The sequence below is a fragment of the Cydia fagiglandana genome, chromosome 8 (assembly GCF_963556715.1).
Source record: "Cydia fagiglandana chromosome 8, ilCydFagi1.1, whole genome shotgun sequence".
Lineage (NCBI taxonomy): Eukaryota > Metazoa > Arthropoda > Insecta > Lepidoptera > Tortricidae > Cydia > Cydia fagiglandana.
The window spans coordinates 2266622-2286658 of record NC_085939.1 but is presented as its reverse complement, the minus strand read 5'-3'; the positions used below and the strand labels follow the sequence as shown (position 1 = coordinate 2286658).

The window sequence follows — 20037 nt, the reverse complement described above, 5'->3', positions numbered from 1 at the left end:
TTGTAAAAAGGTGACAAAATGCTAAATTTTTAGGGGTTCGTACCCAAAGAGTAAATACGGGACCCTATTACTAATTCTCCGATGTCCCACCGTTTGTCTGTCACCTAGCTAGTCAGTTCAAATTTTCACAGGTGGTGTTGGTGGTTTCTGTTGTCACGATCTTCTTCTTTCCATCCTGTTACCCCCTGCTGGGGTGTAGGGCTCGAATCTTTTCCTTCCACTGACTCCAGTCATGGGCAGCTTGAGTGGCCTCCTCCCACCCCATCCCTAATACACCCAGCTCTTGCTCCACAGAACGGGTGCTTGACCGGTTATTCTCCATAAGTGAGCGTTTGTGATCCAGTTAGGCCAAAAGATACGTAGGATTTGCCTTAAGCATTTGTTCACAAACACTTGAAGTTTTGTCAATACGTTTAATAATACGCAAAACACAACATTAAAAAATTACATTACGTTCTTATTTATATGAAATACTGACCTTTAAATAAGACTTGCCTGTGCAAGTATATTTACCCTATCACAAATAGGTTTTCGTAATAATCACGGGTATAAAAACTAGTAACACCGATTTATCCACTTGCCAGTGGCAACATTATTTACTAGTGTTGCCATGTTCAAAGGATAAAAATAAAGGCCTTAACACACTATCCCACCGCACCGCGACCTTGGTGCGTCGCACCAAGCGCCAAGGTCGGTGCGGATCGTCAGTAGAAAAAGGCGGCAAATTTTAAAAATGTAGCTGCGAAAGGATATAGTCCCATAGAAAATTTGTATTTCGCGCCTTGTTCTACTGACAAAATTTGTAGATACATAGATGAGAGTGCGTCCGTGAGGGACAAAACATACGCCATTGCGTCGCATTCCACACTATAATTGGTCGAATTTATTGCCCACCATAATCTATAGTAAATACGGTGGGGAATAGAAAAATTTGAAACTGTGACAAGAACGAACAATAATAGCGCGTTCGCTGCTACTCCTACTGAAATATACATAAGACTATCCCGTTCGGTCATATACCCCAACCAATCATGGATATACTATAATCATGATTTACTAAGCCTTCTCCTCACTCGTGCGCGAAACCGCGAACGCGAGTGTGGAGGGAGTTCCAGAAAGAGGGATAAATAGTGAACTATGAATATAGTCTGCCAAGCCATTTCCGTCAGTAGAAAAAGGGTCTCAAACTTGTGGGGATATCATTACTTTTTGAAAAAACTGTTGATCCAGAGTAGAAATGGAATCTAAATTATATTTGTCAAGTTTAGGTTGTGACTTTAAATAAAACATCTTAAAATCATCAATTTCGTTACTTGTACACAAGGAGCTGCTTAGCAGCTCCCTGATTTTTGGATTAAATTTTTGTGTTTATTTTAATCAGCCAAATTTTATGTGTTCATATAAAAATGATTTTTTGTGTTGTGAAGGGTTTATAATTGTCTCCAAATGGTTGATAAAAGACTTCTTGCACTAGGTATATATACAGGATGTTTGCCAAATTAAAACGGCAGATAGCTTGAGTCATTTGCTATCTTCTTATGCCTAGAAAAACAAAATTGGCCATGGTTTTTTTTACTACTACACTACTACTACAAAAACTGTCATAGAAGTGAAAAAAATTTTTTGCACCAAATTAAAAATTTCTAGGCCTGTGAAGACAGCAAATGACTCAACCTATCTGCCGTTTCAATTTGGCAAACACCCTGTATATATACTCTGGCACAACTATCATGTCAGTAGAAAATGGCGGCCAATTTAAAAATGTAAGTGTGAAGAGTTGACTTCCATAGAAAATTTGATATTCACACGGTTTTCTTCTCACAAGTTGGGTGTGTTTCAGTATGTTTATAGGTAAGTAAAACCATGCAGTTCCATTTCTTAATTTATTTATTTATCATTAGATGCCATATGCCTCATTAGATTAGAAATAAACTTATCTATTTTTCTGACATCTTGCTGAACTTCAGTTTTGTATTGCAGACACTGAAAGAAAACAATTACATTAAAACGAACATCTTTAAATAAAAACTGATTCCTTGTAACAAAAATCAATTTAAGAAAAGTTAATTTAGATCAACAATGTGTAGATTTAGATTTATTTCTAATTACACAACATATGAATGCAGTGCCATTTACATAATTACATGTCAATTTAAGGCAGATTACCACCTGTGTGTGGCACAAACATAATTGTACTAAATATACTTGTGACACACACCAGCAGAATCCTTCCTTTAAAAGATTAACTTTATTTAGAATATGAAATTCTTTTCTTAAAACATATTTTCATACCTTATGGTATTTCAAATGATATCTGTCTTGTATAGTCAGATCTTGCTTACTTTCCATAAATAGTTTATTGTTGCATTTTCCCACTTTGTTCTTTTAAAACATGTACTGTTTAATATTCAAATATGAAAGAATTTTATACCAAATATTTGTTTATTTCTTTCTTTGTTTTTATCAATAAAGTATAACTAAAACTTGCTTATAATTAATTATATTAAAAATGTGTTGGATCAACTAAACTCTGCAACGATTTTGATAGCACCCGCAGTGCGAGGGTTATTTTAAACGTCAAACTTCTATGAAATTATGACGTATAAATACACTTGCACTGTGTATGCTATCATAACCATATCAAAATCGTTGCAGACTTTTCTTGGTCTGACTCTAATATGTTATACTGACCTTTTTGTTATCTGTAATTTTAACAAGAAATGCGCCCTTAGAATGGGAATACTTCATGCTGTATCGTGTGTTTATTGGGTCCCGCAAATATAACATCTCTGCAGACCTTTCAAATTCTTCCCAGCTCGGTATGAATGTCATTTTTTACCCACGTTTCCTTTACAACGTTGTAAATATATCAAGGGTATTTATTCTTTCCGTATTTCGTAAGTTAAATGTACAGCCGATCGACATTGACTTCTTGACACATTGACAGTTTTCGTAGAGTTGTCATTTGTCATGGTCAGAAAAGTTTTGGAAAGAATTGCGTTTTATTTATTAAATTTTACTAAAATTCAATAGCCCTGCAAGTCTGAACTAAAAACATCCATTTTATTCTACGACATGAGTACGTCATATTGTTATAATAATTTATTATAAGTTTGCAGTCATTTTGCAGTGTGCCACAAGCACGTGGATATAATTCTAAAATTCAGAACCTTAAAACAATTTGACTTCCATTAAATACTATCGTGTTTTTCAATTAAAATGTTCATAGAAATCTAATGAAGTAATTGTTTTTGTTGTATAATTTTATTTTGGTATGCATTTTTTATCGGTTGAAAATGAATATATGATATATGGCAACACTACCGAAAAGCGCAGCGCAACGGAAAATCAATACTTTTGTACTGATGTATTCGCCTTTTTTAAAATGAGAACGTGACAAAACTTTAATTTAATTCATCGAAGGAAACCATTTAATTTAGAAAAAAAAAATCTGTCGCGCGTCTTGATGTTCATTTTTTATTTATTTACTTAGTGATGAAGAACCTCTTGGTTACGGCGTGGTAGTACCTTCTGCTCGCTTGATTATCCGCATTTTCTTCAAATTTTAGCTCTTTACGGTGAGTAATTTCAGTCTTATTATACTTCAGTTTGTTTTACAACTCGGTATATTCATTAAGCAATTAGAAACATCGTAATGTAATGTTCTTATACACTACGACCTTCGCCTTTGTCTGTTTTGGTGCATTGCGTTTGTGGTAGGTACTTGCGTACATATTTAGAATGAGGCCATTTTGGTGTAGTACGACTAGAATTCAATAATTAAAATAATTAATATGCTATAGAGGGCTTTCGGAATAAATCACAGTTCAAGAATTATATTAAAGTGGCATTCTTTCATCGACATAACATGAAGTAGCTCAAGTGTCAAGTGCCGCAGAAAATATCCTTCGCCCCCTTGAATATTCGTCTACTTCATAAAATATCTTAATCATATTAATTTTTTAATTATTTCATCTATTTTGGATTATGGATAAACTATGGAGTAAGTAAATGGAATATGTAAAAGAATAAATTTATTTCAACACTGACATTTTAATCATTGTTGTATCTCAGTCGTGTTTGAAAGTAAGCAAATTACAAATGAAAAGATTTTAATTTTATATTGATTAAAATTAGTTATTAAAGTTATAAAAAAATGAGTCCTTATTAATAACCTAACCTGGAAAATAAAAATCTAATAATTTAGAGATATTTCGTTTTTGGAAGTTTTAGTCAATTTTATGAATGAGCCAATATCTACCTATTGAAATTAATGGTTCAATAGAAGCATAAAATATCAATTAAAATTTTCTGTGATATGGTAACAACTTGCAACATTGCAGAGACTTTGTTGAATTGTATCGGGGTGTTGTGAATTCAGGAGATATGTCTCCTAAATTCAGAATTTTATATTGTTTAGTCCACTATCTTTTAGTTTCAAATCATTCAAGCGACCATAGTGCTTAGAGCTTGTAGTGGCTCAAGCTCAAAAACCGGGCAAGTGCGAGTCAGACTCGCGCACGAAGGGTTCCGTACCATAATGCAAAAAAAAAAAAGAAAAAAAACGGTCACCCATCCAAGTACTGACCACTCCCGACGTTGCTTAACTTTGGTCAAAAATCACGTTTGTTGTATGGGAGCCCCATTTAAATCTTTATTTTATTCTGTTTTTAGTATTTGTTGTTATAGCGGCAACAGAAATAGATCATCTGTGAAAATTTCAACTGTCTAGCTCTCATGGTTCATGAGATACAGCCTGGTGACAGACGGACGGACGGACGGACAGCGAAGTCTTAGTAATAGGGTCCCGTTTTACCCTTTGGGTACGGAACCCTAAAAATTTACATGTTTTTTAATGTAGTCTGCCTCTCGCTCATGAAATATTCATGTATGTGATGGCTTCCCTTTTGCACACAACAATTATCTTTACATCATTCTAGATCTGTGAATTTTCTTGACAAGTGAAATTTGTTGGACCATGTTGGAACGAGATCAGTTAAATTTAATTAATTATATGATGTTTTTAGTAGTATTTGTCAAAGATATGATTCAGGTAATTGATTATCATAAATTATATTGGGTTTCTGAGGTTTCTAATATGCATGAAACAGGTTGTAAATCACACACATATTATTTGGATCTCTGGACTGATATGTTTACTTTAAGTTAGATAAGAATGTAAACATTTACATATGAGTATTTTGCTGTAGGGGATCAGATATTAATCAAAACAAATTTTGCTCTTTTGTCTATGAAAAAATCATTAAAACACATAGAACAATACAATTTATACAAATTTTTGGACATGTGATTATCATCTGTAGTTATGAAAAATAACTTAAAGGCTGCAGTTTAACTATTATGGTTTTATGGCTGACAATGTCATGTTTACGTTGGACTCACCAGTCAGACCCCCTATTGGAGCATTCCATGAAATTGTCTACCGTTGTCCGTACAAACGCGAGTTTTCTGAAGATTTGCAGGTATAGGAGTTTCTTTTTCTGTATCAATTGGTCAAAAATATGACCAGAAAAATAATCGACGGCTTTAAACGCCGAAAAAAAAGTTCTAATATACGAAATAAAATGCGTTTGTACGGGACAGCCCATGGAATGCTCCTATTGCTAATGCCTTTATTGAGTACTTATTAACGGGGGCCCTATCAATACCTTTGTAGTTAATCTCCACATGAGTCTCTCACACCACTCTGCATTGGGTCCCTTACGGTTTAAATCTCATTAATTGTGCAATTCCTCATACTTACTCAAGTTCCGACTTGCGGGCTCCTATATGATCCCCGGGTGGCTGTACCTCATCAAATAGGATGAGCTAACATCATTCTAATCTCAAGAATGTATGAAGTCGATTCTAATTAGAATCATCAATGTCACACATGCTTCTTGCTTATGTGATGAATATTTTTCTAAATTTCCTCCTTGTATATAAAGCACCTAACCTTCATGGATATGGCTATAGTCTTCTTTTTTTTCAGAATTTTGTTGAGTAAGGTCAAGGAATATACATTATACACGAATATAATTATAAGCTAAAATGGAAGAACTGAATGGGGACCTGTATGGGGATGGTCTGGTTATTTTACCTGAAGAAGGGTCTCTGGAGCCCACAGATAATGGGAATAAAGAGCAAAGTTGTAACATTTGCGAGTAAGTAGAAACTTATTGCTTAACTCATAATTTAGTGCAACAGCATAGTTCACCATGAAACCCTAGCCAGCAAATCAAAATTGATTGGTCAAAACATCTTTGAAATTGGATCAACACACTTTTATTATTTCGTAATCTGTTTTTGAGGATAATACTTAACCTAATAATGAAGTCTAGTTAAAAAATTAGTGTCTTGCACTTTTTTATGGCCAAATTAAATATTTACATCTTCTGTTTTTAGCAATAAGTTATGCAGTCCTCGAGTATTATCTTGTCTTCATGTTTTCTGCGAAGCATGCATAGACAAATTGATGGTGAATGAAGCAGGAGACACACTAAAGTATGATTTGGCCGTTGAATGCCCATTATGCAAACAGGAAACGAAGGTAGATGAAAAACCATTATAGTTATTTACTGTTAAATATCCATCCATATTTCATGTTTACCAACTTTATTACACTTAAGTCATAGCCTACTTGATACAAATTCCAAAAACATGTTATTATTACCTACCTTTAATACCTACCTTTTTTAGTTGTCAATATTTTTTGCCCTACATAAAGATATAAATACCAAAATAAAACATTTGTTTACACAGATATCTGGTGGTGGAGCTGCTTCTCTTCCATCAGACTATGTCCTTACCAACATTCTGGATGTATCGGCCATGGACCAATCTGTGGTTTGCACTTGCTGCAAGAGCAAGGAACAAGCTGTCGCCAGGTGTACTGACTGTTCCCACTTCTTGTGTTCCAACTGCAATTCCGCTCACGAGTTCATGAGGTGCTTTGAAAACCACCGAGTGGTACCGTTTGATGCCTTGCGGTCGTCGAAAGAGAAAGCCGCCGTGCACAAGCCAATCTTCTGTTCGCGCCATATCGGAGAGAGCCTTAAGTTTTATTGCTGTGAGTGCGAAGTCGGAGCTTGCACGGAATGCCTAACTATTGAACACAAGGTGGGAGAACATCGCTGCGAGCGGATCGTGGATGCCGAACCCAACCTGAGAGCCGAGCTCAGAACTCTCATCACCGAAGCCACCGCGCGAGCGGCCGCTGCCGGCAGCGCCTCCGCCCGCCTGGATGACGCGCTCGGAGACCTGCAGCGTCAGCGCGATGACGCCGAAAATGTTATAAATGAGGCTTTCCACGCGTATAAAGCGGCTCTCGAGAGACGTCGCGAAAAGGCGCTCGAAGAACTGGAACGGCTCCATAAGGAGCGAGAACTCAAGGTTATGGACCTGTTTGACAGGGTAGACAAGACTGTGCAGCGCATTGACACCGCATGCAAATTCGCAGCGAGGCTTCTCAATTCTGGCGACGGCACCGAAATCGTAATGCTAAAAAAGACCGTGGCGTCGCAATTCTCTCGCTTACTGGAAGGCGCTCCCGAATTCGATGTCGATTACTCCCTGGAATTCGTTTCCAAGATCGATAAGTTCGACGCCGTCACCGAGGACACCTTCGGGGTCTTTCGCACTGAAGCGACTCGAGCAGAGGAGAGAAAGCGCGCCAGCGAATCTTCGGCGATCGTCTCCGTGACGTCTAATTCTCACTCTCCCGCCGTATCCGTGACCAATACGCCCGTGTTCGACGACTATCCCATGGGCAACGTGCGCCGCGTCACCGGAGTCGGAAGCATCGTGGGGGTTCCGGGGGTCAGCGGAGTGCCCACCATGGGGGTTCCGGGCGTGGGGCCGGTGGCCAACAACAGCGTGATCCCCGGGGTGGGCGTGAACAGCGTGCCAGGGGTGCCGGCGCTGCCGTGCGCGTCCATGGTGGAGTACAACCTGCAGCAGCTGGCCAGCATCGCCGAGAAGGACGCGCCGCCGCCGCCGCACGCGTCGCCCGCGCCCGCCTTCACCCTGGCCGAGCTGCTCGCCCAGGACCTGAACTCGCCTCAGGCGTACAACAACCTGCAGGCGCTCGCCAAACTGGGCTTGAACGCGGGTATGTGTCAATTTTGAGTCGATCTTGCTACGTTTAATTTGGCGAAAGGTAAATGTAGTAATTTTTCCAGAAGTGAACGGGTTTGGTGGAGTGGGTGGCGTGGGCGGCATGGGCGGGCGCGGCGTGTCGCCGGGGCGGCCGCTGCTGACGGCGGCCGAGGAGGCCGCGCTGGTGGCGCCGCCCGCTCCCCTAGTCCGCGCCACCAAAGCCACACCCATGCACATCCGGTTCAAGTTCGGACAGCTGGGCGGCGGGAAGGGGCAGTTCAACTCCCCCCACGGGTTCTGTCTCGGAAACGACGAGGACATCATCGTCGCCGACACTAATAATCACCGTATTACGGTACGTGTGTAGGCCGGCTCCGTTGATTAGACGAGGTCAATTGATTCTATTGAAAGTTGCAAGGTGCTTAACCTGTTGAATGTAAATGAACGCCATTTTACTACTATTGTCAGTTCAATACAATGAAAAGTGAAACTCAAAACTGTTTTTCGTAGTACTCTACTCTCCCTAGTACCTACTGGATTTAAGTACCAACTTGGTTAAGGGCCACTTGCACCATCTCACTAACCCGGGGTTAATTGGTTAAACCTAGAGTTACCATGGTTACCAGGTATCGTCTTGGGTCGTCCCATTCGTTTTCGTCAACTTCTTAAATTAGTCCTATTCTGCTTTCGTCACTCATTCTACATTCGTCACAATCGTTGGTGGCTTTCAATGTAGAATGAGTGACGAAAGCAGAATAGGACTAATTTAAGAACTTGACGAAAAACGAATGGGACGACCCAAGACGATACCGGTTACCAGCACAATTTGACACTGAGTTAACGGTTTAATCGCTTAACCCCGGGTTAGTGGGATGGTGCAAGTGGGCCTAAGTGTGATAAAATAAACTATGGGGCAAGAGAAACACTTGTAGGAAAAAAAAAACAGTTACTTAGATATTAAAAATTAAATTTAATGATAATACTAAAAATAAAACTAATATACAAAATTAAATAAAAAAATTCTCTTGCTCCCAGCCAAATAATCTATGTATTATGTCTCTTACTCCACTCCACCTGACCTTATGTTAATAATACATGTGTTACCTCCAGGTGTTCGACAAATCCGGCAACCACAAGTTCAACTTCGGCGTGGCCGGCAAGGAGGAGGGGCAGCTGTGGTATCCGCGCAAGGTGGCCGTGGTGCGCGCCACGGGCAAGTTCGTGGTGTGCGACCGCGGCAACGAGCGCTCGCGCATGCAGATCTTCACCAAGAACGGACATTTCCTCAAGAAGATCGCTGTAAGAACCCGATCACCTGATCCCTTAGGCCTACTGTCCACGGAAGCGTAGCTGCATAGACGCGTATTCGTCGTTGTACGCTTGCTTGCAGCCTACGACGTTGCCGCTCCGTGGACAGAGTTGTGTGGTTTGTATGTAGGCTGCAAGAAAGCTTACAACAAGCGTAGGACAGTAGGCCTTACTCGTAAAACTTACATAAAATTTTCTAACAAACACGTATGTCAATATGACAGATGCGATTTTGACGGATGTTTATGAATTGAGCGTTTCTTTTATTTTTTGCCATTTTATATATTGTGACTTTTTTGCCACTTTTAGGATCGCGAGCCCTATTCATTCTTATAGGAGAAATAGTGTCCTAAAATTTCCATATATTTTTCAAACTTTCCTTTTTGTTACCGCCATACAAAGTGTATGGGGAAATGGTCACACAAAAGAAAAAAGCTCTGGGACATTTTTTTATCCCATTAGGATCGAAAGAGCTCGTGATTCTGAGTAAAAATAACACTAAAGTGGCAAAAAAGGTCACAATAAATAAAAATGGCAAAAAATAAAAGAAACGCTCAATTACACCATGAAACTGAATAGGTAGTATGATGGCTGTATTGTAAGGTATATACGTTCACTTTTATGATAAGGTATGCTTTATCTGATGTAAAATAAACATCTGGCTATTACGAACTAGAAGTAACCAAGACGTATTAATGTTTTTAAATATGTTCTGTAGGTGCGCTTCATCGATATCGTCGCCGGATTGGCCGTGACCGCTGAAGGGCTCATAGTAGCCGTCGACAGCGTCACACCCACCGTCTTCATCTTGTCGGAGGAAGGCGACCTCATGAGCTGGTTTGACTGCAGCGAGTGCATGAGGGAGCCGTCAGACATCGCCATAAGCGGTGAGTTTTGTGGACTTGGTCTTGTTCGAGGCAACTTGATGAGTGTGCTGGACTCCAATACTCGTAAATGCATATCATTGCAAGTGAGCAAGACTGTTGTAGGACAATGATCGGCCTTTAAATATAGCCACCGGCCCCTGTTTTTTAAGCGTAAGTCACTACAGCTGCCATAAAAAAATATTATATGCCAATCACTAGGAAGTAGAGATGCGCTGTGTAATGTGTTGACATGTAAAATATTTCTATTTTATCAATAAAAGTTTGATTGATTGATGCGCAAAACGCTTCACTGAGTTGAAAAGATTGATTCATATCTTTCGCTCGTGGTGATATGTATCAGTCATTTCGTTCATTTCGCTCAGTGGATCTGTAAGCTATATTATCGCGCGATCTACAAGTGAGACACCTCGTCAATCAATCAGATGAAATAATTGCGACTAAGATGGCGAATCACGCGCTACGATCCCGCCATGTTTTCCCGACACCCTCCGAATTCTTCCGAACCGCTCCGAAACCTATTATCATCGTCTCACTCGCTCGTTACGCTCGGCCGGCTCGTTCGAATCATGAGTGGGAAAGAGCGAGCAAGGAACACTGAGATGGAAGATTTACTGAACGAAACGAGCGAGTTGAATCTGCACTGAGTTGAAGAGTGAGTGAGTTCAGTCAAATGATACAGTTCATTTAAATCACTCACTCGTGAACGACACATACCCACTAGGAAGGACGGCGACATTAGTAAAACTGACCTGACGAAGCCTGCGTAAATAAAGTAAATTCTAATTTGAAAAAAAAAGTAAAACTGCAATTTTGTATATTTCCAGGCAAAGAATTCTACGTGTGCGACTTCAAAGGGCACTGCGTGGTCGTGTTCGACGACGAGGGCCACTTCCTGCGGCGCATCGGCTGCGAGAACGTGACCAACTTCCCCAACGGGATCGACGTGTCCGACGCCGGCGACGTGCTCATCGGCGACTCGCACGGCAACAAGTTCCACGTCGCCGTGTTCTCGCGCGACGGAGTGCTCGTCACCGAGTTCGAGTGTCCCTACGTCAAGGTACTGTGGCGTTCCTGAACTTTCTCAGTTAAGAACGTGACTAACTTCCCCAACGGGATCGACGTGTCCGACGCCGGCGACGTGCTCATCGGCGACTCGCACGGCAACAAGTTCCACGTCGCCGTGTTCTCGCGCGACGGAGTGCTCGTCACCGAGTTCGAGTGTCCCTACGTCAAGGTACTGTCACAGAATAAATAATAGTACTAGGTACAGAAGACTCACTCTCTAACAAAACGCGTCTGTTACGATCAGGACAGATATGGCCGCTACCTTCTTGCAAGTTCTTTCTAATGCAAAAAAAAACTAACTATAGTCAGTCAACACGCAACTGCGCAGTGACGCTATTTTTCATAGCGCTGATTAGACGCTGCCGCTCAAAAGACGCAACGACTGAGTAGGTCGGTACCGGGCGGCGCAAGCGTGGATTCGCACGACTGGGTATAAATTTAATAAGAATTGAATTCATTTGTTTTGGACTTGCGTCCAGTGCAGTCCGCGGCCTAAAACAGTAGTGATTTCAGTAATGTGTTTTGCATATCCATTTTGAATGTAGACTGTGTTGCCCACAGGTTTCGCGTTGCTGCGGTTTGAAGATAACCTCCGAAGGCTACATAGTCACTCTGGCTAAGAATAATCACCATGTTCTAGTCCTCAACACCCTATACATTGTCTGAGGAGTAACTCGATGGCTGTAAGTCTGCATACTACGAGATCTCACATTTATTCCCTTTATTTTATATTTAATTGCTGTTTTACAAGCTTAACATTTTTTGCTAAACCAGTATTTGATTTTTGTTATTTTGTGTTAAATTTCATGTTATATTTAGTCGGATTATACCACCCTGCCTGCATGCAGTGAGCTACCTACCTTACCCGAGTTGCCTCCGTTCTTGAAATATTGCAATTACGAGGAGATCAGTATAGTATAGTAGGTAGGTATCTTTGACTGCTTGTAGACAGGACATTCGAGTCATTATTTCCAAAGCACTGAGTACTTGCGTATATTTGTCGGTTTGTTTTCGTCTCATTATATTATGATTGCATTTAGTTATAGTGAAGGAATATCCAAAGTTTAGCGTATTTGTTTTTATTATACATATTATTTGTTTCCTAAATTTAGCAGCTGGTATGGTTCCTAGTTCGAGTGAAGTTAATACATGTCAATTAGGGGACTGCGTGGGAGTGTCGCCTCATTCCAAAAGTTGCATCTGACATGTTACCGAGCCCATTAGCGGCATCCATGCGTACAGTACACGTAGATCAGTCATTCGCTTGATAGTGAACATACGAACGCACAATTGAGAGTTTGTTAACGAAATTTTAGTCCTGCAATGACCAAAGGAGGCGACACTAAAATAACGTGCCATCTAGTTTAGGTTAATCTCGTATACAATATTATATATTGTCCGTTAAAATATATTTACCATTTACAGAATTCTTGTGTCTATACAAAATGTTTTTTCATGTACTCTTGTTTTGAGAGCCTATTACATATTTGAAAATTTTTTCATGCGTAGGCATACACTATGTTGTAAAAATTTGGTTCATTCAATCTTGCGATGAACCAGCACAAGCTGAAATATTATTGAAAAGCCTCAGTAAGTAACGTTGCAATAATTTAGTAGGTACAATATTATGGAAGTTTAGAACGGAACACAGACATTTACTCTGCATATTTACGTATCTTATCAAGTCGAAACTTGCACGTCTATATCTATATATACATTATATTCGGCGTTATATTGGAAAGAGCTTCATATTAATTGTCCATAAAGATATGGAGTGCACCAGTTATACATAGCCTATGATATAAGGAGTAACATAGGGTTACATATTGAATATTCGATTCGTTAGTTGTTATTGCAGAAGTAATAGGTCACAATACCTGTCACAATGTGCAGGATTTTGAAAACTTATTCACGAATTAATAAATTCTGCAAAATTTATTCCAATATCTTAGTATTTAAAGGAGAGTAAGTGTTCTGTCAATGTGTTGCTCGTCATCAATTTCCAAAATTTTCAATTTATATACAATACATTACCATTAAACATTGGTCGTAACACTACATGACATGCGCCAAATTATATATTTTTGTAGATATTCGATTTAAATGTTCAAAATTTTGCTGCTTCATTTGAATGCTGCATTTTCACCTAAATGTATCAAATATAGTAACGAGTTTGAATTTTTAATATTCTCATAGGGTAGCATTTTTTAGATATTTGCAGGGACGTTTAGGTGAAATGCCTCATTGAAATATGCAGCCAGTTTGCCCGTGACAGTACAATACACAAGAGTAGAACCAATCATACTTACTAAGTGAGATTAAATAAAAGCTTGAGAAAATAACAGATTTTCACAGAATTGATTGTACTCGTAACTATAACTTTACATTGATGTTACTAGTATTGTAGCTCACTGGAGTGAACATTGCTAGGGTTGTATACCTCGGAGTACTGACTCTAGTTATGCTACCCCTTTGCTCAAAATGCGCGTTATTATAAAATACACAATAATACGTAATAGTCAATATTATAGACAAGCCTGTCGTAAAACTTGCATAAAAATTAATTCATTTTAACCTCTAAAAAGTATTATAAAAATAATAAATAATTATAATAATAAATATAAGAGCAATTTCCCTATTGTAGTTTATATAAAGTCAGTCATTGCATATACATTGTATTGGTATTAATTTTTACGTTTATACATACTATGGTACTTAACATTAAAAGCTAACATATTCAAATTCTACCATACCACCTATAATGTGTGATATTTTGTTATTAGTACACGATTTTCTTTAAACCTCGCTCTCTACGTATAAGAAGTTTACAATTATTAAAAGCAAACTTTTTTCATAATTAATCGGCTTTAGAAACACGTTATAAATCTTTCGAACAAACGGTGAAAATCTGTTATAATAAATAGAAGTATTTAACCTTACAAGACCCTACCAAATTTAACACGTTTTTGCCAACTATCAATATTGATATGTTTCAGAGCTATAATATGGTAAGATCCAATAATTTATTGTAATAATAACAATAGGAAAGTAAAACATTGTATGAAACGTTTGTACTTAATTAGTAATAGTTTATTTTGTTGTGTGTATTGAGACAGTTCTTGAATATGAATACACTAGCGACATATTATGTGATATGAGCAATAATTGAGAGACAACAGTAAGACTAGCTCGCGCCGGGCCGGGAGGAGCGGCCGGGGCCGAGTCTGAATCCTCTATTGATTAGTGAGTAACTTTTGGGTTTATTTTTCATATTGTTTTTAAGTTATTTGTTTCAGGATTTTTGTCCCGATAGCATTAGGGAATTTTATTTTCTTTATTTTAACTAGGTTTAAAATAATGAGTCTACATACCCCTCGCGGACGAGTAGGTGTGGTTAATACTCTGATTTTGTCATTTTACTATTTTGTTTAGTTATACGTTCTGGGCCTATTATTTAAATAGTATTTTTGGCCAGTGTGTTTAGGCTTTTAGAGTTACGAATTTTTACTGCCAAATTATTTTCATACGATATTTGTGGCATGAACATAGTAATTATTTTAATGTATGATATTTGTAAAAATAAGTTACTAATTGTTGCCAATTTTTTGTTTATTAATAATATTCAGGGTTTTAATATTATAATGTTCAATTTTTATTTGTTGTCATTGATCAAAATTATTGCGTGTTAGAGAGGTAGAAGTAACCGGAATAGAAGTTATAAAGCCCCAAAGGGAGCGTATGACGCTAATGTTGCATAAAAATTATTAAAAAGTGGTGTGATAAGTTTTGGATAATTTTACAAATTATACTATTTTGTGTGAATTCCAATATTAATAAATTTAACGGTGAAATATCATTGTAACCTGTAATTTCCCAAACATCTGAAATACGAACCTTGTAGGTATTTGAAAGTATTATAGTTTGTATGTCAAACCATCATTTACATCGATTGTGATCGTTTCGTCGACAGAGTTTCCTTTGTTCTTGCCATATACTTACGTAGATGTCATTGTAGATATTTTAGTAGTTGTTAGAATTCCAATTGGATGGATATACACGACAGTATCACAAGTTTGCCTGTACTGTGTACTTACGGTGTACGGTGGCGTTGTTTAGAGATGTTTATTAGAGAGCGGCGCGCGGCGTATTGGCCGCGCGCCGCTTGGCTGTATATTCTTGCTGTAGCAAGTACCTAAGCACTTTGTCATGGATAATGGCAAGTCAAATGGTATTTTTTGTCCATTGACATTACTCGATAATAATTGTATCATTAGAGTACATTACAGTAGCCTTTCTCGAGATCTTAAAAGTTACCTATATACACTTTAAAACAATTTTTGGTAAATATATATTTCTCTTGAATCTATTCCCTTATGTATTCAGCAATAAATTACTTCTGTAGTTGTAGAATCACCGTATGTGGCACTGGTCGACTGCGGACCTCGTCAGCATTGAGCGGATCAATGTTACGCCAGGACCTGCACACCGTGACACATTTTGGAATTTGTGAGCTAACTCATGTTTCGTACCTATTTTGTGTTATTTGGTGCCTAATAGATGCAGTGCATAATTGTTCGTATTTATCATGCTACTTCAGTCAACCTCATTACGTTTTGTACCGAGACTGACTGAAATAGCAAGACACTTTCGAATACAAGAATAATAATTATGCACTACATGTACCACTAACCTCTATAAAAGAGGAATGTTACGCGGGAAGTGGTCACCGTTCCAGTCAGCTTTAGACCGGAGCTTCATTTATGTAAAATCTGTACCTGATTTATTTAGTCATTGTAGCAGGTAGAGTTGCAGGTTAATTCACGAAATCTGGCGCGAATAGAATGAATGAAACGAATTATATCTGTCATGTATCGGTATACAACCAGAGTCACCATTTTATTGGTTTATTTCTTACACACAATACATATATTTCCATTCACTCATTCATTCTATTCTGGCTAGCTTTCCTGAATCGACGTGTAGGGTCAAGACTCAAGTTCACAAACATATTTACAATCCAACGTTCCAAAATTATATTAGGTAAGTACCTTATTGTCAGCGTCTTAGAGGCGTGTAAATATATTTTTGGAGCGTTGGCTTGGGAGGATGTTTGTGAACTCGACTGTAGAGCACCAACTTCCAAAATGTCTGATGGCGGAGCTAGCGTGTTGTTCACGTAGCGGGTCGGTTCGGGTGGAGTTGTCAGTGCCTCGTGCGGTGAGTGGTAGGGTTCGCAGCGCACAAGCTGAGCTCTCATGTTACCCTCCCTATTGGAGGTGGGCGTATTGCCTATGTTGTGGCACCAAGCACAGCTCAATGGTTCCGTGGAGTGTTGTGGCATAACGAGTCTATTAACGAGGTGGGATTAAAGTTTGATACGGCATCCTCATCTAATTCCATTACCTCGCAGTGACAGTAAAGACAGCATGCTCAAAGATTGAAAACGATTTAATTTTATTCACCCTTACCAATTTAATCTCCACTGTTCTGAAATTACATAACTCGTAATAAATAAGGTTGTGAGCTCTATTCCCATTGGAATTATAAGCCACATGTGTGCTTGTGCAATAATATCACAGTTTGGATCTAGGCTTTTAAATTATTATAGATTATATACATTGTTGAGCTGATTATAAAAATTTAATATATTATTATACCTTTTAATATTGTTAAAGAATTCTAATTGCATTCCACATCTTAGAGTGAACGAATTTGAGATGACCGTTTTCAATCTACATTATACAAGTAATTTTTTTTTACATGTAGGATTATTAGCAGTTGCCAATGTTTTTTTCCTTTAGTCAGTAAAAGTACAAATATTTTAATATACAATTCTTGGTATTTACGTATTGTAGTGATCTTATCTTTAATTGACTCTAACTTTAAGCATAATTTTTTGTTCACATGATGGCCATTTAGGTATTTCTCATCTCATAAATTGTTCAGTACTTGACAAAACATATCATCCAAAACAAAATGATTATTTTAGTTTACATAGAATCTGCCTGCATATTCCGATCTTAGATACGTTTGTTAACACACTTGTTTATTACGGTAAATGGCTATTTCTTTTGTTTTGAAATTAGTCTTAAGTATATTGTAAGTTACGCATATGTTTTTGTCGTTTCTGTGTCGAAAAATGTAAAATTTATTATTATAATTTGTGTGAAAGGTGCATGTAAAAATGCAAAATAATTTTGCTCCAAAGATTCATTTTATTCGTTATGTTTGATTTTAAATTCTTACAATAAAACTATGACATTTGTGGAGTGTGCATCTGTAGGTGTTCGATATAGAAAGTATGGATTTTTCGTAGAGTTGGTGCAGCCGAGCAAATCTCTACTATATTCTCTTAAGAATATATTGCTCAATAATTATTTTAATTCTGTTGAAAGTGTTTTAAACTTAGGAGTAGTCCACATCGAATATTTTGGATGGCTGGACTTGACACGAAATTATATCTAACAGACAATACCCTCCGTGAAGATTTGAAGCATTGTAACGTTGAAGTTTATTAGATATAGTTGTTTGCCTTTGCGGCGGCTTGCCGCGGGAGCGAGCTGCAGGGGGCTCCAGTAGCACCAGCACAGTAGCGTACCACTGCCTCTGACATGCCTAATACCTACAACATGCAATCACTCATGTTCATGTGGTTTCACTATAATCTGACATTCTTTATTTGATTAAGATCAGTGCGAGCTTAGACTGCGGGGAATTATGTACACAAGCGTATTTTTCATTAAAGTTAACATTAAACGCCACCGCCAAAGGAAACGCAATTTGATTTTGACTGTTACAACTTAATAACCGCCGCCTCATCGATCAGGTCAGCAACCGCAAGTTGTTAACACGTTCCCTGTCCGGGTGCCCCCAATATAGGGCCATGAAGCTTTTTTCAGGAGCCCGTGCTTCCACTATGGGTTCACAACTTCAAAGTGAAAGCACACTTGGACGTGTGACTTGTCATATCATTTTGTATGGGGATAGTGAACGTGTTAAATGCAACGCATACGCTCTTGTACAGGAATACCCCGCATATGGATTTCACAACAGTGATATAAATACTTATTTTAGAGCATACCTAGGCGTTCACAGAGCAGGTTATTTTGTGTCAATTTTATACGAATAAGATTGCTTTCGTAGATTGTCAAATAACTAATTCGTAGCAATAATATTATATTTTGACTGCAAAAATTGGCATAAGTCGTGTTTGCTTGGGTGTGGGGTTTGTATAACGGCATATTTCTAGTTGGTGTCGGAAATCCGTAAAACAGTGGCAGTAGCTTATCCTCAGTATACGTTGTGTGATGGTGTTGACTGTACAAAGATAAAACTTTTTGCCCCACAGTCAACGAAATATATTATAATTATAATTCATACAGGAGTCTCTGCTGCATTGTGCCTAGATCTTAGAAGTTAATGGTATCAAAGTAGAGTTAATCTCAGATATTTTGGCTCTTTTAATATTCCATGATATTATTTTGTTTTGCATGAAAATGTATTTATATTATATACATAAATACACTTAGTAATATTGTATACATGAATATACATTGCGTGGTTTGTAACCTGATGTTTAATTTTATTGTATTGAAACTTATTGTTAAGATGCCCAACTGGTAAAATCTGTCCACGGTTGGTCGCGTGAGTCTCATATGGGGTCTCATTCAACGAGACGGCTTGAACTGTCAATTTGCTCCTGTGGACAGAAGTAGAATTTATTTGTTTGAACTAGTTGAACATCTTACTTTGACCAAATTATTAATACCGCTAACGTTACTAGGAAATAGACTATTGTTGTGTAGTTTGCGCTCGTACTTTAGTTTTTAAGACGAGTGCGGTTTTCAAGTGACCTTAGCGGTTTCTTTTTTTTTCATAATTTTAAGTTTATTCTCGTGAATTGTGGCCAGGATAACAACAGTAAGAGCAGTGTATTTCAGAGCCTGCCTAAAATATATTTTTGTCATGATTTTATTTAGGTATATACATGTTATTATTCACGTATTACAGTTTTCTCAACATTAGCTTGTATTTTAATTAAGAAATAATCATATTTAACATTGCCAGGTGATCAGCAACCTGCACTTTAATATTTTTGGAAACTATTGAACTTAAATTGTACTGACTTTATAAATATATTTACTTCAATAAAGATTTTCCATGCCACTAAAATTTTGTTTTATTGTACCAATACTATACCTAACCTAACCTAAGATAGTAAATGAATTAAGGAGAAAATAATACTTCTTAGGCCCACTTGCACCGGTTAAACCTGGAGTTACCAGTACTATTTGACACTAGGTTAACGGTTTAACCCTTTACCAGGCCCCGAAGAACCAGCGTGTCTTAATACGTACTTTATATGCTGTTGCAACCGTATTGAACGCCTTGTAAAAAATGTATTTATGAAAGTCGGAGATCTTCCTCTAAACCAGAAATAAAAATGTGGGTTACGGTTATCCCATCGCCTGTCTAAGTAATGAACTGTCATACTAGATTTTGTCTTATTATATTCTTGATCAGGCCAAGGGATATATTCCACCCACATCTTATATCGGTTATAATAGTCAAGGTTTAACTCCAAATCTCCTACGAACCACATGAATTCGCTCTAGGTTGAACACAAAAACTGTTTTATTACTTACGTGAGTTTTTATGACATGACAAGACAATTTACCGG

General features: G+C 38.0%; 2 protein-coding genes across 2 annotated transcripts; one reads left to right on the top strand and one right to left on the bottom strand.

Annotated features, from left to right (window-relative positions):
• Positions 1 to 1869: 1869 nt before the first annotated feature.
• Positions 1870 to 2947, bottom strand: LOC134666987 (signal recognition particle 9 kDa protein). The gene is made up of 2 exons (XM_063524298.1): positions 2692 to 2947; positions 1870 to 1983 (listed from the first exon to the last, which is right to left on the bottom strand). The coding sequence occupies exons 1-2, from the start codon at positions 2830 to 2832 to the stop codon at positions 1888 to 1890; spliced, it is 237 nt and encodes a 78-aa protein (XP_063380368.1). The 5' UTR covers positions 2833 to 2947; the 3' UTR covers positions 1870 to 1887.
• Positions 2948 to 3304: 357 nt separating this feature from the next.
• LOC134666445 (brain tumor protein-like) lies at positions 3305 to 19529 on the top strand. The gene is made up of 9 exons (XM_063523607.1): positions 3305 to 3578; positions 5993 to 6164; positions 6406 to 6550; positions 6763 to 8110; positions 8181 to 8452; positions 9208 to 9396; positions 10124 to 10292; positions 11117 to 11349; positions 11919 to 19529. Exons 2-9 carry the CDS (start codon positions 6052 to 6054, stop codon positions 12021 to 12023), a joined length of 2574 nt encoding a protein of 857 aa, XP_063379677.1. The 5' UTR covers positions 3305 to 3578; positions 5993 to 6051; the 3' UTR covers positions 12024 to 19529.
• The last annotated feature ends 508 nt before the right edge of the window (positions 19530 to 20037 follow it).